General features: G+C 34.6%; 1 protein-coding gene and 1 long non-coding RNA gene across 3 annotated transcripts; one reads left to right on the plus strand and one right to left on the minus strand.

Moving 5' to 3' along the window:
• Positions 1-1,255: 1,255 nt before the first annotated feature.
• LOC147070992 (N-alpha-acetyltransferase 30-like) lies at positions 1,256-11,194 on the minus strand. Of its 2 annotated transcripts, XR_015070901.1 has the most exons (3): positions 10,136-11,194; positions 3,482-4,363; positions 1,256-1,366 (listed from the first exon to the last, which is right to left on the minus strand). XR_015070901.1 is itself a non-coding variant. In XM_085949036.1 (2 exons), exons 1-2 carry the CDS (start codon positions 10,853-10,855, stop codon positions 4,199-4,201), a joined length of 885 nt encoding a protein of 294 aa, XP_085805162.1. In that variant the 5' UTR covers positions 10,856-11,194; the 3' UTR covers positions 1,256-4,198. The 2 variants fall into 2 exon arrangements, 1 of the variants encoding a protein (XP_085805162.1); XM_085949036.1 differs by having other exon boundaries at positions 1,256-4,363.
• Positions 11,195-11,659: 465 nt separating this feature from the next.
• On the plus strand, positions 11,660-24,827 carry LOC147070993 (uncharacterized). Its single transcript, XR_015070875.1, has 4 exons — positions 11,660-11,822; positions 19,790-21,224; positions 22,624-22,865; positions 23,857-24,827. It is a non-coding gene; the product is annotated as an uncharacterized LOC147070993 (long non-coding RNA).
• Positions 24,828-26,313: the final 1,486 nt, after the last annotated feature.

Raw genomic sequence — 26,313 nt, forward strand, 5'->3', positions numbered from 1 at the left:
TGTTTGTAAGTATACAGAATACTGAACTCCGACAGATGATTATACTGAAGTTCTTTCTCGTAAGGCAAGATACGCGTTTACTGCAGTAATATTGTGGAATGATTCACAGTAAACTTGCAACGCATTCTCGTATCTCCGACAATATGACTGATCGGTCGAAAGTATAGTGCGATAGTTTGAAGAAACATAACATTTTTTTCATGAAAATATGTGTAACTGTTGTAAATGGATATTTCATAGAAGAGAATTTATTTCTGAATTAAAAACTGAGAGAATAAAGTTGTTATTTGCCTCTCCTGAAAAGTTGTGTTTTTTTAGATACGTGTTTGTAGAAAATTAACGATGGGTGATTGACATGTTGCGAGTTATCTCGTCCGACTTTAAACTCAAATTACTGTCCACTGTCGATTGATATGCATAATCTGTTTGAATAATTATGAAATACTAAGTTAAAAATATGCGGCCTGTCAGATACTGCGATAGTAATATTGTGAGGCATAGAAAAGGTTAAAGGAAAGATGACGACGGTTTTTTGCACTTTTCAGTATATAATAGCAAATATTTGATAATCCTGTTGGCAGGAAGAGTATGGTAATATCTGCGATCTGAAACTTTGACAGAGTGACAATACGACGAATGATTGCGGTCCGATGAAAATTTGTCCGATGAAAGATGAAACAAATTTAAATTCGATTTTCTACAGAGAGGTATTCGAACGACCGATAGAAATAAATAAATTTAATTATTTCAACCTTATGCTGAAATAATATTGTTTTTGTAAAACAATAAAAAATGATAAATTAAGTAAATATAATATATACATCCATTCAATCACTAACTAGTAGTAAGATAAAGTAATGACTCGCGATTCAGTTAGAAAATAATGTAAATTATATATTAATTAATTATCGACTGTGTTTTATTGAAATAAATAATAACACAATATTGATTGATCACTGGGAGTGTAATGTTTCAAACAATGTAGTAATTATCATATTCATGTTTAGAATTTACATTATATTACAATGTAGCTGTCAGTATTTTACATAAAATAATATGTATGCTGTAATGCTCCATAGCGGTCAATTTCCAGCAAAATTCACAAAATGTAAATAACACAAACACTTTTTGCTTCAATAAAATATTCACGATCGACAATTTTGGTACTTTTTATTTCATTTACAATTTTAATGGCCATCAGAATTAACAGAGAACAAAATTTAATATCCACTTTTTGATGACAGTTTTTTTTTTTGGGTTCAATATGGGAACAATAATTCTGTATGCGAAAGGTAAGGTCAAAAGAACAGTATAATAGGTATGTATGTGAACTTTTGACTTGTGCTTTTTCTTAAGGGGGGACATGCTCAGCGTAGGTCAAAATGGAGCTTTTATTTTATTTTCAAAGCATGATCCTGGACATTCCTTAAGGTGACGCATCAGTGAAACGCCAAATAATTTCCAACTGTAGGCGCGACGAAATTTTGGACTCGCTGCCATTCACTGAGAGAATCTCGAGCCAGAAGCACGTCACTTTGCTGCGTGATGGCGACGGGTCAATTAATTCTAAAATCGTGTAAAGATGACTAAAAACGTTACCCATTTACTTTAATAAGAAAACATGTCAATGAATATATTATTATTGTTACTAATAGAACAATAAACAGAACATAAAATGAACGTATGTTGGATTTATATGAAAAATAATATTTCGTTTGACAGGTGTCATTTGCACCCGCGACCCGCAGTCCGCGCATCGCCTAGCAACGATCTTTTTAGACCGTGCCTCAACTAATGCATGGCCTTAAACGTTGTAGATAATCTATTTATATAATTTTGAAGCCTTATTATCCTTAATATTTATTTTAAACATTTGATGACTGCAAAAGTATTTTTATTACATAAAATAGTATTCTTTTAAACCTCTCGCTCTAATGTTTTAGAATATAGTCATATTTCAGTACATAAATGTGCAGTGGTGTTAAGATTTTTTACATTTATTAATTTTTAAACGCGTTTATAAAACTATCAGTATAATTTATGTCGACATTATTATAGTGAAATATTTACGATAAAAAATTATATTGATAATCTCTGTGATCCCAAATTTGACAAGAATTAGGCATCTTATTATTCAAAAAATTGGCAAGATTAACACATTTGAAGATAATTCTAATGATATTAATCATAAGCTATGTCTTTGACCATTCAAGTGTGATAAACATCCTACGAATAATGATTGCTTTATAATAATTATTGACCTAAGAATAAGGTAGTGTTTTTTTGAAATACGCCATTTCTTTTGGCATTCCCCAGTGGTTAAGTTACAACATACAGCCGTAGCCATAAATTGACAAACTAAAACTGAAGTAGGGAGTAAGAACATGTTAACGCGCGTGTTTGAACATGTACCTAACCGAAAAAAAAATCTTTTTTTTTTTAAACGGTACATGTTCAATAAAATGCCTAATTCTTGTCAAATTTGTGATCACAGAGATTATCAATATAATTTTTTATCGTAAATATTTCACTATAATAATGTCGAAATAAATTATACTGATGGTTTTATAAACGCGTTTAAAAATTAATAAATGTAAAAAATCTTAACACCACTGCACATTTATGTACTGAAATATGACTATATTCTAAAACATTGGAGCGAGAGGTTTAAAATACTATTTTATGTAATAAAAATACTTTATGCAGTCATCAAATGATTAAAATAAATATAAAGGATAATAAGGCTTCAAAATTATATAAATAGATTATCTACAACGTTTAAGGAATGTCCTGGATCATGCTTTGAAAATAGAAGAAAAGCTCCATTTTGACCCACGCTGAGCATGTCCGCCCTTAAATATTTAAATGATATTATCTATTATGGTTGATTTGGCATAAATGTACTGAACTCATTTTCCAATTTTTAAGAATAATCCCATTTTTTTTAGCATATTATACAGAATTATAAATAATCATTTTTACCAAATCCTATGTTAATTGACACTGTATTTGTATTGTATTAGATAGCAAAATATTTAAAAAATTAGTTTACAAAGAAATTAATCTTGACTTTATCTAATTATAAAGGTAGGAATAGACAATCGAGCCTCTCTGGAAAAGTAGTGTTCTCTTTTCAAATAGCGATAAAGCACGACGCGTCAGTTCAAAAATCACCACTCCAATAAATACTTACGGGGGCATATAAATGTATGGCGTGTCGTTTGAATCAGAGTTTGCGATCGAGAAATCTCGTCTCGAAAATTCCCGAGAAGCAATCGGGAAAGGGCAATCTCAAATCTTTAAAAATTGATTTTACAAAATTTCGAGAATTCCTATTTCTCGAGAATCTCAGTAGGCAGGCTATGTAGACTGCAACCGGAATTTAAAAAAAAACTTAACTCAATCTCGAAAACTCAATTGAACGATGTAAACCGAATTTCTGGTATATATTAATATGTATTGTTAAAATAAAATTGGAGACATTAATTAGAGAGAAAATTTTGTAAGATATTGAACAAATTAATGAACCAATATTACATGCATTGTGTTCACTGATAAAGCAAAATGTAACACCCGCATGCCATGTCTATTACTACTGATGTCCATTTTTCACTACATCATTATATGGACGCAGGCGGTAAACTCCGCATTAAAAGTAAACGCGAATGCTTGAATAGGTCCACATAGTTTAATCACATGACATTACATTACATTGGACGTTCATTTTAAGGTATAAAAGTATTCAAAGGGGAGGAGTATACTAAAATATCAAATTATGAATGTTAGTTACTCTAGTGCCGTGTAAAACGTTTATAGGAATCATCAGCGGTTCAACAAAATCTTCTAACGAGTTAAAAGAGCGGTAGCAAAGCGGACAGCTTCATTGAAACGGCATTGAGCCGATTGTCTTGTAGAAAACTGGGCTCGCAACACGGCATAGCCACTACCCCACAGAGTTCCAGTTTGACGATGTTAGAGTGACTTTCTCAAGTAATGAAATAATTCAATCTGCAGCTTCATTTACACTGATGAAAAAAGCACATAAAAGTGCAAATAATATATTGGAAATGGTTAATGATTTAATATACAGGGCGACGAGATAATGTTCATCGGGACCGCGGCCAGTGGAGTAGTGTAAAACGAATATGTTAAATTAATTATCTAAACACGTCCGGCGGCGTCGTTCGCTCGATCCATTTCACCTGAGCCAAAGTTTGAGCCTCAGGGCGTCGACACCATTCAAATAATACCTAAACAGCCGCTTGTCCCTTACGAATCCCAGATTTTCATAAAGTCTCAACGCCGGCTTATTTGTTATTTCTGTTTCTAAGACCACCTCGTCCGCGTCGTCGGAGACCATCACCTGGAAAATACCAATAGACATTGTGAGAAATATTAGACAATAAAAGTTATGGGTATATTAATATTAGAGCAGCCTGTCTGATGTCCGTTAAACCCGAAAGTCAGTTATATAAAAACACAAAAAAAATCTTGTTTATTCGTCTTCAGATGATATATCACAGGGCTTCAAACCAGAACTGAACCGAAAACACTGTTATTTTTGTCAGAACGAAAACCGAAATGGAACCGAAAAAATATCAGTTTTTTCGGATCGGTACATATCCAGTCACGCGTGCGTTAACATGATCTTACTCCCCACTTCAATTGAAATATGTGTGTCAAATTCAAGGCGCAAAGAATCTCGTGTGAAGCATCTCGAAATAATTCTCATAATTCATAATATATTATTTAAAAAATTTATGATTGGTTTGGGAGTGTGGCGCTGGGCTATCATACAAGTAAGGTAAAATGTTGTAAATTATGGTAGAAATTTTTTTTTTTTTTACAAATAAAAACATTTAAAAATTAATCACTCTGAGCAGAATTGAAAACCGGAAAAACTGTTATTTTTTTCAAAACGAAAACCGGAACCCAACTCATATATATTTATTTACTTGAACCGGAATGAAAACTGACATGAAAAAAAATAACAGTTCGAAGCCCTGATATATCCAGATACAGCCGTTGTGGAATGACGTTAACGTTCGACATTGACACGCTCGCATTTATCAATCTTACTTTGAAAAAAGAAGCAAGTTTTGAAGTCTGCTGTTTTTTTATAATCAACTCTCTAAAATTACGAAGCGTGCAATATAGTTGAATTTCATTATCTGACGAATAGTCAATAAATATTATTAGATCGTCGAGATGAGATCTTATCACTGAAAACATTCTAAATTAATTGAATCGAGTAATAAATGCATCCATTCTCTCAAGTAAACAAAATAAACTGCTGTGCAGTTGTGAATTAGCGGCCAGCGTTGCAAACGTCAATGCTATGTTCAATCTACGAGCAAGTCGGCATTGTAACTTGTATTTGAGTGCGAGAGGTATGACATGGTTATCATGCGCAGAACATTGTTTACAAGCGGTAGATGTTTTTAACAATTTTTACATTTGAGCGGATGTTTTGTCTGTTATATCGAGATTCTAGTGTACTTTTAATATATTTCCAAAACAAAATGTTTTTTTTCATAGAAATTCACAGTCCACTGGGTAGCAGTGTGTTGCCAAAGCCTACTTATCATCTAGCAGAGGCTATTTTCTATAATAAATATTAGAACCAATTTAAATATTAACATCTTGCCTGAAGTAAGGCGGCAAACAACTCAATAATATACCTTCTGGACAAAATTGGGCTGCAAGTATTTAATGTATTCCGCCAACATAATAATAATGTGGCAATTATATTGAAATAGCCGCATGCGCTCCCACTTTAGATTTTTTACTGCCCACTGAGAACTTCAAAGCGAACGTACCATCTCCCGAGATAAATCAAACTAAATTATAGGTATATTTTGGTAAGTATTTATAACGATGAACTGAGTGCCAAATACAGATGGATAAAATCATATTTGCAGGCATCAGTACTGAGAAACTGGAAATCAATTCCCATCGTCCAAACATAATTTATTGATATATTATTATGTATTGTATAACATGGTCCACTGTATGACTAAGGCCTTCCCCACGAGAATACACAAAAAAGACGAGACTGAAACTAAAATTCCAGCCAGTATCTAGTTAATGTAATTCAATTACGGCTTGCTCACGGCAAGACTGGAATCTCTGTTTCAAAATGTTCACTACTAAACTGATGAGATGCGACATGCTAGTCTCCCAGACTCTCAGTTTCAGGTCTCCCATAAAACAGTGGTACCAATATCAGTAGATTTGATGAAGAATCATATTTTCTTACCAAAATTGGTAGCACTGAACTGAACTGAACAAGCGATAACAAGTGAAGACGTCAAAAGTTAAAGATGGGCGAACCAATTTTTAATTTAAAATCTGTGGCAGAAGTTGAGAAACACTCCTGACTGTATAATTACAGGCTGCCGGAACATTCCCGTAAAGATATTATGGAAAAAGCTAGAATGAAGTACTCAACAGCAACATCTTCTTGGCTACGTGTTAAAACTGTGAACTAACATGCTCCGCTCATTTTTAACCGCACTTCCATTATAAACCAACAAGCTCCACCCATTTAGTAGACACCAGCGCCTAGAAGCGTAGCCAAGATGTTGTAGAAGAGTAGGAAAGACAATGGGTTTGACAGTTTGAGGTTACGAAATTATTATTGCATGTGGGTTTCAGTAGCTCCGTGTGCGAAGAATCAGTCATTGGCCAGTTTATAAGTTCCTTCAGCAACCGGTTCATCAGATTTTAGTTTCTCCATGAGCGAAAGGTCTGACTATACCACAAACTGGTAAATACTGCAACTTATTACTTAGTTATTACGTAGAACAAGTAAAATTCCGTAGTATCTAGATATTATGTTTATGTAGGGATTATTATGTCAGCCTGGTGTAAATCGATCTCTGTAATTCTTTGTGAGATATATTGTCATTTTACAGTTTTAGAATATTTGGACAGTGCAAATTATTGAATTCAAATATGATTGATTTTCAATCTACCAAATTAGGAAAAGCAAGTTACTCATTCGAGCTGACGTGCGTTTACAACTTCCGCTACAAGATCAACTACAACTTTTTGCTGTTGCTAATCTTGACAACACAGTGCATACAAAAGCACTTGTCCTAGTAATGTGGCATGGAAACGTGCAACTTGGGCAAAATGCGGAACAATCACAAAAGAAACTAACGGATAAGGAAGCAGACAAGAGTGCGCCATGTGATAGAGGTCACTAAACAGTTGAAGTGGCAATGAGCTTGAGATGACGCTTGGCGAGCAGATGACCGCTAGACAGATGCGGTAATACAGTGGTATCCAAAGTGCACTAAACGACCACAGTGACGGTCTAAAACCTGCTGGATAATGAACTCATAAAGTTCAGTTTACATGGCCAGGATGTATATTTTGATCTCCATGGGGGTCACCGGTGGCCGGCACTGGGTTAGTCCAAGAAAGCCGTGGGGGTCATGCGTGACCGGCATGGAAGACCTACGTTTGAATTAATTTTCAGCGCCGGCGGGCACGCGCGCTGTGTATTATTCTATATGAGGTAGCCGGCATGGCTCTTCTGTATGTTACTTCTGTATGTTAGTTAGTTAGAAGCAGACTTGAGAGTGGGTCTATCGTTTGGGCCCCGCATCAGTTGAAGTACGGTATTATTCTATATGAGGTAGCCGGCATGGCTCTTCTGTATGTTACTTCTGTATGTTAGTTAGTTAGAAGCAGACTTGAGAGTGGGTCTATCGTTTGGGCCCCGCATCAGTTGAAGTACGGCCTTATGGTGGAGAGAGTCCAAAAGAAATTTTTACGACTCCTTTACTTTCGGTTGTATGGATATTATCCGTGGCTCTATCCGACTGATTTTCTCTTAGGGATGCTTACATACTGTAGCTTAAAATTTAGAAGGGATCTTTATTTAGCTACATATTTTTTCAGACTTATACGCGGCGTAAATGTGAACTCTGCCATTCTTGGTGGTATTGGCTTGTGTGTCTCTGATAACTACCTTAGGAATCGAGGGCATGCGTTGTTTGTTCTCCCACGGTGCAGAACTAACCTGCCATTAGTAATGCCAATTGGGAGGGCAGTAACCATGCTTAATGAAATCGCTTCGGATATTGATATATTCCACTTACGTGAGGGTGAATTTAGGTGGACGTTGTTTTATAAGTTTTTAAGATAGGGTTTATCAAAGTTCACTCTGTGTGCTTCCATCTACTTTTATTTTGTTACTTATTTAATTTATTTTCTTATTTTATTACTTTTTCTCTGTATTTTTATTTTTTTTTAATTATTAACACTTATTTTATGTCATGTCGTGAACGCTTTGAATTTATAATTTGTTATGTTCATTATATGTAAAATAAATAAATTTGATTTGATTTGATTTGATACTGCAGCTTGACCTGAGAATATTCCTTCAAGTAACTAAAGATAGGCTCACTAATGTAAACAATGTAAGTAATGAAAAAAAAGTTTTCCTTTTAAATCGTAAATGTGTTTTTATTGATATAAAAATGAAAATTGAAGAGATTATAAAAACGTAAGTTATAAAAATTACATAAATTATAAAAAATGGAATTATAAAAATGATTATAATGTACACGTATATTTCCAGTTTATATGTGTATCCAGGTACCTATACTACACAATTTGAAAACTTTTATTCCATATTTGTGTCTTTTATGTTTCTTAATTATTATACTATCTGAATATAATTCGAGCTCGAAATGGCACCATGCTCTCATCAACACATATGGACAGGTGACCGGCGAAATGGCCGGCCCGGCGCAATATAATAAATTAACCTGTTGGCGCAGCGACGGACACATGAGGCCGGCACATCATAAAAACCAATATTTACGTAAAAAAATCATCAAAATGAAAAAAAAAAACATTATATTCTTTCATAACCTATCAAATAATATCTTAGAAACAAATAAACATTTTTTAACTATTTTACGTAAAACTAGTTGGCGATCGATGTGTTAAGCACCGAGAAGAGTGAAGGGAGCCAGCCAATGTGTGTAAAATAAATAAGACTTCCTTATATCGAATTTATTGTAACAATTACAATAAGTTAACGGTCTAAACTGTCTAAAATTTATCATAGCCAATTTACCCACATTCCTTGTGTGCCAAATGACACAGGAAATCGACCCAGTAAGAATGGTTTTACACGGAGGATACACGTATCCAATACCGCAGTGACGAAGGGCGGAGGTAGGCTGTTGAGATCCGACATAAATAGTGCACACCAAACTTTGTCATAATGATTCGTTTTCATTAAAATAAGAATACAAATTGCAGATGGTATTGATTAGTTTATAAAATTAAATGAAACCATAATAAATATTAGATGAAAAATATTCTTCTATCTACTACGATATGGTTGAGGCAGGGTTTAATAAATTTTTTAAAAACTAACCAACACCATCTGCAATTTGTATTCTTCGTTCAATGAAAAGAAATAAGTATGACTGACAAAGTTTAGTGCGCACTATTTATGTGAGATCTCAACATCCTATCTCTACCATTCGCCACTGCGATACCGGTATGATGAACACTGAGCTTCCTAAGGTGTCTTCACACACTCACAGGGATACGCGTATATGCGATACTTACGTATCATTGCAGCGTTGGTACATCATTTGAAGAACTAATGAGAAATGTGCAAAGTGCAACAATTATTACCCCCATGATAAACGCTCCATTTGTATCAAGGCTATACTTTAGCTGAGGCATGGTCTAAAACAATCATAACTACGCGACGCGCAGATTGTGCAAACGACGCGTGACGAACGAAACATAATTTGTCATAAATTTAACATGCGTCCATTTAATGTTATGTTTATATAATATTCATTGACATGGTTTGTTTTTCAACTAAAAACGTAACGTTTTTTAGTCATCTTTACACGATTTAAGAATTTAATTCCTCCGACGCCATCACAAAACAAATTGACGTGCTCACAGGTCGACTATCGCTCTCCGAATGGCAACGTGGGCGAAATTACGTCCCACATATTGCTGAAAATTATTTGCCGTTTCACTGAAGTATGCTCTTAATGTAAATTCGGAATCAGATACATCATGTATGTCATGTATCCTCCGTGTGATAAAAAGAAATGTCAACTACTCTATCATGATGTATACATACCATTATCGCTTGCCTCACAAGATGAGATCCTATCTTTCTTTTCCTATATTTTTCATCGACAGCCAGCATTGCTATGTAGCCCCTCTTCACCTTTTTCCTATGGACATCCAGTTTACAGACTATAGCGCCGATACACTTGTTGTTGTGCATGGCGAGAAAACACAATTTTGGCCAGTTGTGGATGAAATATCTATAAGTATATATTGAATATGGTTCTGACAGATCCTTCTGGATCAGTCGCATGATCTCAGCCATCTGTAATTCCGATCTGTACGACTCAAAATTGATCGCTCCGGGAGTCGTACAGCTGATTTCTTTGCACTCGGGACATTCCACCGCATCTTTCACGTCTGAATCGACAGAATTAACTTCAGCGGGTTCATTAGATAATTGTACTTTACTTAAACTAATCTCCAGGTCATCTTTCTTCGTTTCCGTATCGTTAAATCGCTCGCAGTCGTCCGAACTGTCGAGGTTATCATTTTTCCTAATGTCTTCGTCACTGTGATCGTGATCGTCGGACGCTCCGTTTGTCAGACCGTTGTTAGAATGTAAGCTCACTTTGTCTTTGAAGTCTTCTATAACCTCTTCTGTGACGACAGCGCTTTTATCTAAATTTTCGACGGATTCTTTGGCCTTTTTTGACTTTTTCTTCGCGCTAACTCCTTTCTTTACCCTTTGGTCGGTTTTCGCCTCGTCACTGTTCGTGATATTATCCATCCCTGTCAATCGATATGGGCCAAATTCAAGTTCAACTGATATACTCTGGATTTAAGCTCGAAAAATATTGTATTCTGATATTATTTTACTATCTACACATAGATTGGATGCCTAAATTTCCATCAGGTTGCGAAAGAGCGGACATCTTGTTTTTGTTGAAGGATTGATAAGTCAAATGAAGTTTGAACTGACTCCATAAATACTATTTACACAGATACAACGCGATAACATTTACAAACTAAAATCAAAATAATTCAACATTAAAAATGACTTATTGAAAACGCTATCTAATTTCTCACAACTTAGCCATATCCACATTGTAGCAAAATTATTGCCATCAACGAGTCAATTAATTTCCCAAACCATCTGATAAAAAATGTTGCACAATAAACAATTAAAATGTGTATGGTAAAAATATAATTTAAATAAAATAAATGGTAGAAAATATTACAAATACACTACCTAACCAAAATACAAAATTAAACTGAATAACAATCTACAACATGTTGCTTAATAATTATTATATAAACTACCTACATTCATTTTGCCTTAGCCTACCTATGTTTTTCAACTGACTCAAGTTATCACCTGGCTGAGTTAATTTTTGAATTAAAAAAAATATGTTATTTTTCGTGTTTATAAATTTAGTCTTGATATAATAATTGAAGAATAATAATATACTTTTGTATTCAAAGGCAAATTGAAAGTGAAAACAAGCAGCACGACAACGGAAAAAGACAGTTGGTATCACTGGAAGAGTGGAAGGCATAGATAAGGTAAGGTAAGGATAAGGTTGGTGTTGGTACGTTGGTAGTATTATAGTATACCGAAATGACAGCAAATTATGCCGTTTCTTCAAAAGAGGTCCGATTTTCGATTAGATATTCAAAGTCTCAAGTCAAAACTATGGTCTCTTGCAGGATAATAGGATACAAAACTAGGGGAATGCCGGCGTATCGTTTCACAGGTATTTATCATAATAACATACTTTTCTTTGTGTTTAGTGACAAATCGGTGTTGTTGTTTACAAAGATGATTCCACACGATAGTCGGCTAAATATGTAAGTATTTACTAATGGAAGAATACAAAAGGGTGCTTTTTACTGGTTCTCCGTCATCGTAATCTGTCAGTCGCCATTTTGAATTATAGCTATCTTTTTGTCATCGAATTCCTATAGTATTTCGGCAAAAATTATAGGACGTGTAGAAAATGAAAGTTTTTTGTTTGTCACATAAACATAACGGAGAATTCGAGAAATTCCGATGCCCTGCTTAATTATAACACCTCTTACGACCGAAAAATGCTAACACCGGCCGCCGTCATTAACTGTCACGTTAGTTTTTTAGAGTAGGTATATAACGCAAAACCACGTCCATAGACTAATATCGCACACTGAGTGAGATCTTATATTATTTATAATACACCGTCCCTCGCTTCACACCCCGAACCAAACCGGCGAATTCAATTAAAAAATTTTCAAATTGTGGTATTTTTGACGTACTATACATTTTTAATAGTACGCGGGCGAAAATGTAACTTTTCGAATAGTACGCGAACCAAAATGTACTATAATTATAGTTCGGTTGGCAACACTGCGCTCACTGACAGATGACAGCGGCCGGTGGCGGAGAACCAGTAAAAAGACCCTAAGAATAACAGCATTTCGGAACAATACAGGCGGACCTCGACTTACGAACGTTCGACTTTCGCACATTTCAAAAAAAAATAGTTTTTTTAAAACGTCGCGCTGGCCGTGGGGTTAAGATATCCCCTTCTCGCTCGCTCACAAGCAAGTGAATTTCTTGCATCACTTGCATCCTGCTCGCACCCATCACTTTGCTTGTGAGCTAGCTAGGATAGGTTTAGTCTTGCGCAGGAGCGCGTGCGGGCGTGTCATGTTGTGTGTTTTGCTAATTTTCTTCATTTGAAATATTTCACCCTAAAAATTTATAAACATGAGTGAGAAACGGAAAAAACTGCAATGTTGATACGAACAAAAAGAAATCAAGGACTTGCGGTGAATCTTTTGCTTCAATCGGATGTTCATATGATACAAACAGGTCTACTACGATATGTTCAATTTTGAAAAATAAAAATAAACTTAAGGAATACGTTCAAAATTGTGGAAATTTATTATCTTTAAAAGTTGTTTCCAAAAGACACGGCATAGTTATGGATGAAATGGAAAAATATTTGTCATCATGGATCGACGACCAACATCAAAAAGATATCCCTCTGAATATTTCAGTTATTCAAGCGAAGGCTCTTAGTTTGTACAAAGATTGGAAGGCTAGAAAAAGAAGATTCTGACACGATTTTTCAAGCAAGTAACGGTTGGTTTATATTAAATTTACTGGAAAATCGGCTGATGCGGATGAAGATGCTGCAAAAGAATTTATTTCCTCATTATCCAAAATTATTGAAGATAAAGAATATTCCTCTAGCCAAATATTTAATGTAGATGACACAGGTTTATTTTGGAAAAAAATGCCTAGTCGTACATTCTTATCTAAGGAAGAATCAGTTGCCCCTGGGCATAAACCTTCTAAAAACCGATTGACATTGCTTCTTGGTGGAAACTTGGCTGGTGATTTAAAATTGATGCCAATGTTAATTTATCAACCAGAAAATCCCAGAGCATTGAAAGGGAAGGATAAAGAATTGCTTCCAGTAATCAAATAAAAAAGCCTTGGTTTACTGCGTTAATATTAAAAGATTGGTTCACTTTACATTTCGTGCCAGCAGTTAAGCAATATTGTAAAGTTAATGATTTACCATTTAAAATATTTTATTTAAAATAAGAAGAAGAAGAAGAAACCCCACTTAAACATGTCTCTTAAACATCTTATATTTACTTGATAAATAAATATTTCAAAATATACACAATTTAATTTTTTTTTTACTTCCCTCTACTTTCGAACATTCAACATTCGCACACCTTTTCAGGAACCAATTATGTGCGAAAGTCGAGGTCCTCCTGTATATCCATACTATTAACCCTTAGAATGCTACGCAACGATATATCGTTGTTTTTGATAATGGCCAGAAATGCTAACAACGATCGTCGTTTTGCTTTTGATGCCTGAAATGTTAAGTTAATTTGGGAACATACTACTGCACCAGTGGTACGAAACATTGTTTATCTATTTAGTTTTATTGTTGTGTAATATAACCCGATTCATATATGTTTTGTGACTGGGTAGGTTAGGTAGGTAGAACTTATAACTATTGTATTTTTTTTCATGGCATCACCCTTTTTACAATAAAAACAATTCCGAATACAAATTTCAGTTTACCATATAAAAATTTGTTTACAGTTAAATTCTTGGTGGAAGGGCAATGTTTTATTTTATTTTATGCATTTGAAATAATGGGAAGGACTTTTACTCAACTCAGTGTTTAAAGTAGAGTGGATTTGTGCTATATAAAAACAGTTTCATTTATAAAAAAAATAATGAAATAAAATCATTTGCAATACATATTTTAAATGTTCCAATAAACAAACACCATGAAGACCTTTTTCACAAATCACGTATATTGTACACGATCTTTTAACGAGGCCACCATGCAAAATTTATCTTTTCAGCCGGGGAGTTTCCTAATTCCACTACTTTGTATTATCCCTCGTGTGGCATGACCGACTGTTTCCAATAACTGATAAAAATCAAAATTCTGTGCGCGGATTGTGCATTTCGCTCGCTCTCGCGATCGCCCGTATGATAGAGCGAGAAAGAGATATGTCAATTACTTGCCTTGTTATCTATTCAAAACGATACATTAATTACGAAACGTGTTTTCATAATATTCCGATTTCGCATAATCAATTAGAGTGGTAAGGTGTCTAAAAATAATACAATACTTTAATTTATCGACAATTATTGCTAGCAATCCTCGACCGGATTTTGCACAACATCGTAGCAGCCAAAGGGTTAATTATATATTAATAGTTTTACCTAAAAGATTTGTAACTATAACAATTATATTTAACGTCAAAATGTTTATTACCATCTAAAATGTCATACATACGTACTAATAATATTTTCAAGTTTTTCAAAGTTAAATTTGTTGTAGTGCAAGTTAATGATATTCAGTTATTACGTAGATTTATTCCAGAGTTAGATAGATATATCTTTAAGAATTCCAAATAAAAAAAAATGTATTTGTGGATCACCTCCTCCAGTGGGTCTATTCTATACTTATCGAACACTAAATTGATAAATAGTATCAAACTTAGGGTAGGTTTGTATCAAAATATTAGCACTTATTGTAACAATTACACGAAGCCGGTTTTTATTGTTGCAATAAGTGCGATATTTTAACAGCAGCAAGATAGGTGCTGTTAAAATATAGCACTTATTGCAACAATAAAAACCGGCTTCGTGTAATTGTTACAATAAGTGCTAATATTTTGATACAAACCTACCCTAAGTTTGATAATATTTTTCACTTTATCACTTTAGCGGTCGATAAGCATAGAATAGACCCACAGGGATCGGCAACCGTTTGTCAAGACGCAAAACAAATTTTTGAAAATAGCCGATATAAGGTGAGTTAGGGTAAATGCGTCTACGGGGTAAGAGCGTCTATAGTCAATAACTTTTTAGTGTTTTAAATATAAGTTGTGACATCTGTGAGTATCTATTACACATGTAAATACACACACACCATCCAAAGATGGCAGTATAATAGCATTGTTTAAGGTCAGTATGACATTTCAAATATTGTCAGTTATTTGAAGTCAACGGCCGAGATCGACATGTTTTTTTAATCGATCTGTATCTCGACAATCTTTCGTCCTAAACAAGTGATTTTTGGTAAGTACCTTTATCTTAAATGATATTTTGTTGTCTAAATTTAATATTTGCAATTATTGCCAATGATTATGTTTTATTAGACTAGACACACTTCCCCCGCCAAAAAATATCATTGGGGTAAGAGCGTCTGTGCACTGTCATGCAGTGTTATATTTTTGTATGGATAGGTTTTAGCTAGTGATGTGCCATGCAATCATAAAATATTAATTTTTGTAACTAATGTGTAGCATTTTTTCACAACTTCTAATTTGAGGTGTAACTGTTTTGGGGATATTATGATAATTTAAGTGTAATTTTAGATGTTATATTTCTTCCGTTACATACGGTATAAGTATAATAAAATGTCAAATCCAATGTATAAGCCATATTTATTTAAATAAATGCATTTTAATTATCCCAAGAGCGGTCTTTGTCAGTCGCTACCTGACAGAGCGGCGTTCGACGCGGAATTTTTAAAAAAGAGCGCTGTTTGGTGCACAGTGGTACATTGTCGACAGGAGATGATAGTTCAGTAGAGGTCCGTATTTATTTTAATTACGTATGTAATATATTTTAGAATTTACTTTATCTAGAAAATATTTTGTAGCCATCCTTACCTACTGGCAGCTGTATAATTTTCGCATTGCACCTACATATTTAGCTGTTGTATTGGTACGTAATATTTTTTTAAAATAGTGGTAGGTATGTACTTGTCTTGGAAATAAAATGCTTTGTGTTGATATAAAGCATTATTATTTATTTAGAATAACAATAACACATTTAATAATATCAATAGCATAAATGAAAAAACCCAGCGGAATTAAGTACCTGCCTTTAAATAATTAATCACCCCATTACATGTCACTTAAATTCCATGAATGTGGGAAACCTACCTTACCTACCAACCTATTTATTAAATGTAAAAATAAAAAGATAATATTTTTAAGCAATATTATTTATAATCTACTTAGGTATATTAGTTATTTTATAGTATTAAATTCATAAAACCAAATCCGACAAATAAAAGTCTACTTTTTATATACAAATTGGTAATAGTGGGATTTTTTAAATTTATTGTAAAAACGTATTATAAATATAACGGAATTTCTACAAGATAGCACAGCATTGTTAACTATGTATCGTTATTACAGCTAAGCTAATCTACAAGTACGATATATTAATAAACATAGGTAATTGAATTAAAATTCATTGTCATTCATATTAACGAATGATACAATTTCAAAACTATTTTTTTAAATGGCCCAGAGCGGGTTTTGTAACTCTACGCCTCATTTTATTTAGTACTTATTATTTATTTCAAATTCTAGCCTATACCTACGTACAATACTATAAGTAATAATGTACATAACCGATTTCAGTGGGTATATACCTACAATTTTTTTATTTTGTGGGGCGGAGATATTTTTTATCAAGTTGATTTCCTCGACATGTAATAAATGAATTTAATTTCGCATATAGTCACTATATTTTATTATGACAAATTCACTTTTATCAATATTTTAGTTAAATTGGAGAATAATTTGTTTCAGATTCCAAATTCCCAGGAAATTATGTTCGGAAGACAAAAGGGGGTGCTTCTTATACAAAGGACGAACTCTTTGAAGCAGTTAAAGAAGTAAAAAGTGGTCGTCTAAATGGTTACCAAGCTTCCAAACAATATAAAATACCGAGGATGACCATTTGTCTCACATAATTGGGAGGCGAGATGCAAAGTCAAAAACTATGGGACGAACATCAGCTCTATCACATGAAATTGAAGGAAAAATTGCGGAGAATTTACACGTTATGGAGAAATATGGATTTGCTTTAACGAAAAAAGACGTTATTGAACTAGTTTCGCAATATGTTGTAAAAAAATAATTTGAAAACACCATTCAAAAATGGAATTCCCGAAAAAAACCTCAAGCCGTCGAATATGCAAGGAAGAAAATTTGTGATCCCTTTATTATCAACGAATACTATGATCTACTTGAAGGTATACTTACAAACCTGTGCCTTCAAAATAGACCAGAAAATATATATAATATTGATGAAACTAGTTTTTCAAAAGACCCAAGTAGAACCAAAGTTCTTGGTTAAATTGGATTTCCTTCCACAAGGACGATCAGTTCTGCAGGAAAAGAGAATACGACAGTATTATTAGGATGCAATGCGAAAGGGGATAAAATTTCACCCCTGATCGTATTTAAGGGGAAGTATGTATGGGATGAATGGACTGATAAAACCCAAACCCAAGATTTTTCAAAACTATTTTTATCGATTATGGTAAATTTTATATGTGTTCCAATTACAATTAATGAATAAGTAACTGTTAACGATTTTACGTTGTATGTAACTTATTCAAATCTTTGACATGTGATTTTTCAAAACTATTTTTATCGATTTTGGTAAATTTTATACGAAGTGTTTTCGTATTACAATTAAAGAATAATCAACTTATAAGGATTTTATGTTGTACCTACACATACAACTTTCCGGCAAATAAAATATCAAAAAAATATTTGTTCTTTTTATTTTACCACAGTCACATCCCTAGTACTAAGTATGCCGCACTTACCCAACTTTTTTGATTTCATTAAATATATTCTATTTCTTAATGAAATTTACATGCATGAACTATCAAAATATTGTACTTCAAACATTCGATAATTCTTATGTTGTCATATTTCGTTTATTGACAATATTTTGAGAGATAATGCAACTAGACGCTCTTACCCCAACTGGGGGGGTAAGAGCGTCTATTCGCCTTGTTACATTAAAACGTATGAATTATGATTAACCATTAAATATTTTAATGTAATGATTACAGTGATTGAAAAAGGGATAAATTGTTTAGAAGTCAACAAAAATTTCAAAGAGATATTACAATCCGTTAAGAATCACCATCCACTTAAAGTTCACTAATCGATTTTTATGCCGCACTTACCCTAACTCACCTTACTAGATTATTTGTCTATAAAGGCTCACCCACATTGAGTTGCATGTCACGGTGCTTGTCGCCTGCTGTCACGGGCTGCCGCTACGGGAAAAAAGTATGTAATGTCGTTGTTCTTGGTGTTTAAAATCTTATCAGACTGATGCTCCCATCACGTAGCACATTTTGAACCTTTAAACGAACATTGTCAGCTGGCAAAATCTGCCATAATTATTAAAACAAGAATGAGCGCACTTCATGTTGAACTTCACTGCATCGGCACCTGCATGATTCAATAAACTACAATTGAATGTTTTTATCATATTCCACATGCCAACACTTTCGTCTGTCACGTCAAACTGTCAAACTGTATCTATGGTCTGCAGGCTGTGTTCTATTATCTATGAATGTCATGCCGCATGTATTTTAACATACGCACACGTAGAAACTGTTAAAATTAATTGAAATTAGCATGAATAATTAATAGGTAATAATTCAAATTACTAATACATTATAGTAGGCACTCTTCATCAGTGTCATTATTCAGTGAATTTACGAGATGGTGCACGTTTAAAATATTCTGCAAAATGACGAAACCATAGACATTTTTATTGCCGTGAGTTCACGTGATAGTCCGTGACATGCACCTCAATGTGGGTGAACCTTTATCCACTTAGGGCAGTGATGCCCGACCGGATTCCGTGAGTGGTGTCAGGGATTCGGCGAGAAATCATGAATTCAAGAATGACATATATTATTCTCCAATGACTGTATTACTAGTGATCGGCAACCTTTGGTTATGTACATTTTGGAAATAGCCGATGGCGTATTGCATCAGTGGAATGCTGTGACTTTTACTAGTAGGGACGCTTACTATATTATTTGTTAAGATTATTATCCACTTAAAGCAGTGATACCCCATCGTGGTTTTGCGAGCGGTGACACAGGGGTTCTCGGAGAATTTGCAAACATTTTTGTGACTACTGTTAAAACTGAAGTAGATTTATGATTTTTTGTTAGATATCGCATTACATAATAATATATAGCAGCAAGGTGCAGGAAAAGAAATTAAAAGGGAAAAAAGTATTTGAAATGTGTAAGTAACTTACTTGGTTATTACGATCACGGTAATAGCATTTGTTGACATTTTAGTTTATGATTTTATCGAGTTATTATCGTATATATATGGTTTTTTTTTTTTATAGGGCCTCCATTTAGGAACATATGATATACTAACACCTATCAGGATGACACCTGTTATTTGTTATCAAAATGATAAAGTACGACATTCAAATGACGCTAAAGCCGATCACGGCTGATGTGGACGCGTTCCAAAGCTAAGTTCACCAGCTCCACTCCAGAAGCCACTATCCATCCAAACCTGGCGGACCCAATCTCAGCAAGCGCGGCCTCCACCCTGAACGACGTCTTCGGATCAGAGTTTCCCAACGCACTGTCATTTCCGGAAGACAGTTCACGCATGGAGGTCCAGACGCCTAGCACCGTGCCGGAAACCCTGACTCCTTTTCACCTGCCGTACAAACAATGGCCTCACAAGCCACCCAATAGAGGCGACATACGGGGGAAACAGTGACGTCCCGTGGGGGTAGGCAGATTGAGCGTCGCTTGGGGCGGCAGTTACTCGAAGGGCGGCAAATCGAGGAGAATCATTTGGAATGTATATAAATAGCTATCTAAACTTACTAATAATGAAAATATCATAAAAAAATTCAGCTCACTGGTTTTGTCGGGTTCGCAACATCTAGTTTACTTCCTTTGCCCTTCTACGTCCTTGGTAACCAAAAACAACACGTGCAGATTTGCGAGTAATTACAGTCTGATATTTTGTTAGTAATGTATCCATACAATACATTTCCTAGATAAGGACTCATGAAAGGAAGATAAAAATACTTTATAAAAACTGGGGCGGCATTTTGGCGCAGCCTAGGGGCGGCATTTTATCTAGGGACGTCACTGGGGGGAAACCCTAAACACAAAATGAAAATAAAAAAACTTTTCCGTGAAATAAAATCTATAAAATAATAAAAAATATATAGTACAGTGATGCATCGATGTTGACGTGAGCCAAAGCCCGAAACATCAGCAAAAAAATGGCAGATACAACGGTAGACCCGACTCCTGGACCAGTGGCCATGTCCACGGAGAAGACTTTAGTACCTGAGATCGCGAGTGCGCCAGCTTTTGAACATAGTCAGATTGCGTCGGGCCCGATCGTCTGCCACAATTGCCAAAATCTATTATCAATGATTTTCCGGGATTGTGAACGATCGTGAGCAAATTGGAAAAAATCCTATTTCCGTCTGCTACGATTCATTCAGATTCAAGCGAAAATTGCTGAAAACGTACGAAAATATTCGAAGCTACCACCCGCTTATGAGTTTCGCCGATGCCGGTCATTCTGAATTCATCTCACAACGACACAACATTCACTAAACACCGTGATGACACCAAGATGGTGAACAATTTAAAAACCGTCTGGACTAGCGCTGAGGACACAGTCCTAGTTGAATTAATTACACAGAGATTTAGTGTGGAACATAAAAAATCCTTCGTATTCGAAGAAAAACCTAAAAGGCAAAGTGTTTGAAGAAATTGCAGATATAATTGGCAACAAATCAAGTAAGTACAGTAAAAACAAAACAATGAATCGGTTGGTCGATGGTGTGCGTCCGGATGGGGGCCGTACTAAAAACCTACCAGCCGATGAGCGCGTACTCGTAGGCATTTGTACGCATACAGTCCACGAACCGATTCATTGTTTTGTTTTTACTGTAGAATATTATTAGTACCTACCTATTTTGATTGTGGAATATTCAAGAAATTTACTAGTGGCATTTTTGTATGTGGCTACCTGCAGTTTTAATAATATATTGATTTACTTATTACGTTTTATAGGTAGACTTCATTTTCTTGTGTTATTTTGCGACTACGTAGTTACAATTTTGTAAAGTAACATAGCATTTTAGTTCTGTATAAGGTCGTAGTATATGCCACATGTATTTTTCATTAAATTTCACGTATCATATAATATACATTACACTCTCAGTAACCCGCCGCTCGATTATCCGACGACTACTATAATCCGCCGTTATTTTTACTAGTTGAAAGCACAAAATCAAGCTTTATAATTCGTCAATATTCGATTGCCAAATTCAGTAGTCCACCGCGTACAAGTATACAATGCAGATGAGACGAGTTTATTTTAGAAACTTCTCCTTCGTATAACATACTTTCATCGTGAAGAAAGTAATGTACCAGGGAGGAAAGTGCCCAAGGACCGCATCACAATAATTATTATGCCAAGCTCCAATGCAACCGGGACACACAAAATGAAGCTTTTGGTCATAGGGGAAGCCAAGAATCCTAAGCCATTCAAGAATATCTGCCTCACTGAACAACTGGTTGTGTGAAATGATTTACTGTTTAATATTTATTTAATAAACTTAGTTTATAAATATGTATAATTTAGTAAATACTTGATTTTGATTATAAATAAAACCGTAATTTGCTAGTACAAATGATTTACTGTTTAATATTTATTTAATAAACTTAGTTTATAAATATGTATAATTTAGTAAATACTTGATTTTGATTATAAATAAAACCGTAATTTGCTAGTACAAATTTCTCAAAAAAACTATTTTTACGAAATACCTGTTTGAGTTTTTACTATATTTTGTGTGTATGCACTATAATCCGCCGCTTTCACTAATTGGACACTTGTTTGGTTTTTGGGGTGGCGGATTACTGAGAGAGTACTGTATATCATTTCTCACATCGCAAAATATTGTATTATGAAACTTTTGACTTACAATCTAACGTCACTATTAATTGATCCACATCCACGCGTCATCTACTCACTCAACCTTTGTCATCGTTGTTGTGTGATTGCTGTTAATGCCGTGTAATATGTGAACTTAAAGTTAGGTATTCTGGAACCTATGTATTTTCTAATGTTAAACATTTTGCCAGAAGTCTTCTTTGTTATTTTCGCTAACTATTTTGTTTAAATTTTCAGTACTGGGTGTTCGAAACCGCTGGGCAAATATTCGCACTACTTTCACCGCAAACCTGAGGAAGGTGAAGGCGTCACAGAGGAGCAGGACTTGTCCCGACGATATATATGTGCCCATGTGGCATTAATGGGATGAGTGCCAGTTTTTGCTGTCGACATGTGCAGTAAGGGCAAGTCAGAGTAACATGCCCTTGGTGACGGAGACATAGAACGATCCGGTTGTAGAGTTTGTTGACTTTGTTGAGGTGAGTAATTTCTTCTTCTTCAGCCATGTCCACCCATTAGCTGAAGCATATGGATACCAAATGGTGTCCATATGCTTTAATACATAATATTATAGAATATAGAAGTCCTACCTAGACTGAACCATAATCTATAAAAAATATCCTTCTATCTATAAAATATCTAAAATTATTGAAGGTTTAATGTCATAATTTTAGATATTTTTTAGATAAATGAATATTTTTTGACTATACTATGGCTTGGATTCGACAAGGTTTATTTGAGTTCTAAAAACTATTAAACACTAACTCAGTGTCACTATTTATGTCTGATCTTAAGGCGAAGTCTTCACTGAGCCTTTTTTAAAGAGGCACCTAGCGGAAAAATACGAATATTGCAATTTGAGATTTTTTTTTGATAATTTACAATTTCAACTATATTAAGGCCGTAAATCAGTTGAGGCACGGTCTAAAAAGATCGTTGCTAGGCGATGCGCGGATTGCGGGTCGCGGGTGCAAATGACGCCTGTCAAACGAAATATTATTTGTCATATAAATCCAACATACGTGTCCATTTTATGTTCTGCCATCACGAAGCAAAGTGACGTGTCTCTGGCTCGACGTTCTCTCACTGAATGCGAGCGAGTCCAAAATTTCGTCGCGCCTACAGTTGAAAATTATTTGCCGTTCCACTGATGCGTCACCTTAATGAATAAATATGTATCTGAAAACATTAAAAAGAAAAATATTTTTTATTTTAAGTCAAAGATAAACTTACAATTGTAAAAAAATGTAATAAAATGTGAATTTTTTAAATCGGACCGCACCCTATTATTACATATATTTTATGGTCATATTTATTATTAAAAATTAGTTTATTAAGTTTTCTAAGCATCACCTAAGCGATTTTTGACTAATTCATAGTTTTAATATTTTTTATATCTATTTTAAAAAACATCGATTTTTATAAAAAATATAATTGTGTATAACTTGAAATCCTTTTTATCTCCTACAGACCCAACCATGAGAGACTTTTCACCCAGCTTCAAGCGACCTAGTCCTAATCAAAGTTTAAATTTATTCGTGTCCGTGTAAGTGATTATGGTGAAGTTTATAGTGATAGTGCCCAGTGAAAAGTGATGGTGTCAAAAAGTCAAATTACATCAAGTTACGCAATCCATACAATCCCAAACCGCTACACCTCAAACCCTTTCATGGATAACATCCTAAAAGAAGTCGCCGCAGACGTCATCTCCCTAATGGAGATCACCCCTACCCCAACCACCCACACCGATCAGCCATCAACCACGAATAAAACCACAGCAAATGAAGACCTAGGAACCACCCTACAAAAAATTACTGACCTAGTCGCAAAAAAAGACAAAAACACAATGGACATTCAGACCATACTTAAAAATATCCTAACAATACTAAACTCCTGCAAAGGCCTGAACACCCCACCTCTATATCAGAAGACCTCCTCCCAACCGAACACTGTCAGCTACAAAATAAACCGAGGCAGTAAACTCAAGACTTCGTCCCATGATGGGACCCAAAAGTAGACTGTCTATGCGAGCAAAACTTCTGCTATACACCGCAATCACTAGACCAACAATGACATACGCATGCCCCATCTGGGCCTATTCAAACCCAAAACACTTAAAACCCTACAGACAATACGAAACAAGACACTGCGTTGAATCACAAACGCACCCTGGTTCGTGCGCGGATCTACGTTGCACAGAGACCTCAACCTAGAACCCATCCATGACCATGTCATGACTCTGTCGGAGAAATTCTACAAGTCCATGACAGGTCATCCTAACGTGACTATTCAAAATTTACTAATCAACGATAAAAGCGATACAGACTACATCTATAGGAGACCGAGAGATCCTTGACGACAAACCACCATAGTTCCCTCACATCCCAACCACAGATCCTCTCCAACCGAGCGACTGAAACCCCTGTTGTTTAAAACCAGTCAAAAAAAAATAAAAATACTGATGCTCTTGCGCAGACGGAAGGAACCTTCCTCCCCTGACTTTTTAAGGGTATGTAAAGTATAAAAGATAAAATACTGCTCGGTTGATACAATCGAGCATCAGTAAAAGATTTATATACACGCTTGTGCAATTATACTCTTATGTATTTGTATTATTATATTTATTTATACATGTATAACTGTATCTATGTTGTCATATATATACTAGTACATATACACCAAATTTAAAACTAACAGCCAAAGCTTTCAAAACCATTCAAAAAAGAGATGAAGGAGATAGGGGGCCCAGCCCCGGAGCTCCAAACAAATGCAGAAAGCAATACACTAATAATAATAAATATTTTGAAATGTATACAAATAATGTAATAAGAATAAGATTTAATATTGTGTACTGGTATGCAAGGAAGATGAATGGTTGACATACTGTAAAGAAGATGAATGCTGGAGAAAATGATAATATTATTAAAACTGTGAAATGAATGTATAATCTTAATATGTAATATAAAAATGTATAGCGTAATTGTCGAAGAGGATTATAATTAAATTCAGAAACTTTCATTCAAATAAACTGTAGAATCATTAATACTTAACTTTTAGCGACGATTATGCTTAAAATAATTACCGCGCATAGTAACAGCGAAAAATACGCTGATGGTTAAAATATTGGCATTAGAAATCCTCACTCCATAGTAATGGGAGATATAAATTAATAATATCGCGGTTAGCGACAAGTACAAATAAACTCTCGTGCCCTAAATAAATAAATAAATAAACAAATATAAGTAATAAATTAAGACTAATATAAGTTATAAAGTGTAAACAGTCGTAAATAAATTAATATATGTGGAAATAAATACTTAATCTAAAGAACATTTACGTCTTTCAAATATAATACACCTTACAGTTACACCTTCTCCAAGTACATATATATAACGATATATAGTGAACTTTTACTCTGCGGGGTTGGTATTGTTAGCCTGATACATCGGAAACAGAAACCGAATCAGATTTGAATAACAATAAAAACCCTCTTAGACTAGACCCGGACATCCTAGATGGATTTAAAGAGCTATGGTATTCACGAAGAAGCCGCCAAACAGATAGATTACATCAACTCCGAAATCGCATCACACACATTGACCCCACCTGCCCTCCTATCAACCCCATACTCAACATCAACATCATCATCATCAACACCAAATAACACAAACACATCAACAAGCAACTCATCACAAACAGTACAGATCAATGACAGTTGAGTATACGATTACTTCTCAATAATGAATATGGCCTTTACACATTCCATAAAAAATACATAGATAATATCTGTGTGAAAGGAAGAGGGCGATAATAGAAAAGAAACAGAGAAACAAAACCACCAGGCTTAGAGACTGATCAATTTTTAAGTAAAATCATCAACTACTAAGCTTAGGATTCTTAGGTATTTAAATATTTTTTTGAGTGGCC

This window comes from Rhyacophila brunnea, unplaced genomic scaffold (genome assembly GCF_057557595.1).
Source record: "Rhyacophila brunnea isolate RB1 unplaced genomic scaffold, BYU_Rbru_1.0 scaffold_21, whole genome shotgun sequence".
In the NCBI taxonomy this organism is placed as follows: Eukaryota; Metazoa; Arthropoda; class Insecta; order Trichoptera; family Rhyacophilidae; genus Rhyacophila; species Rhyacophila brunnea.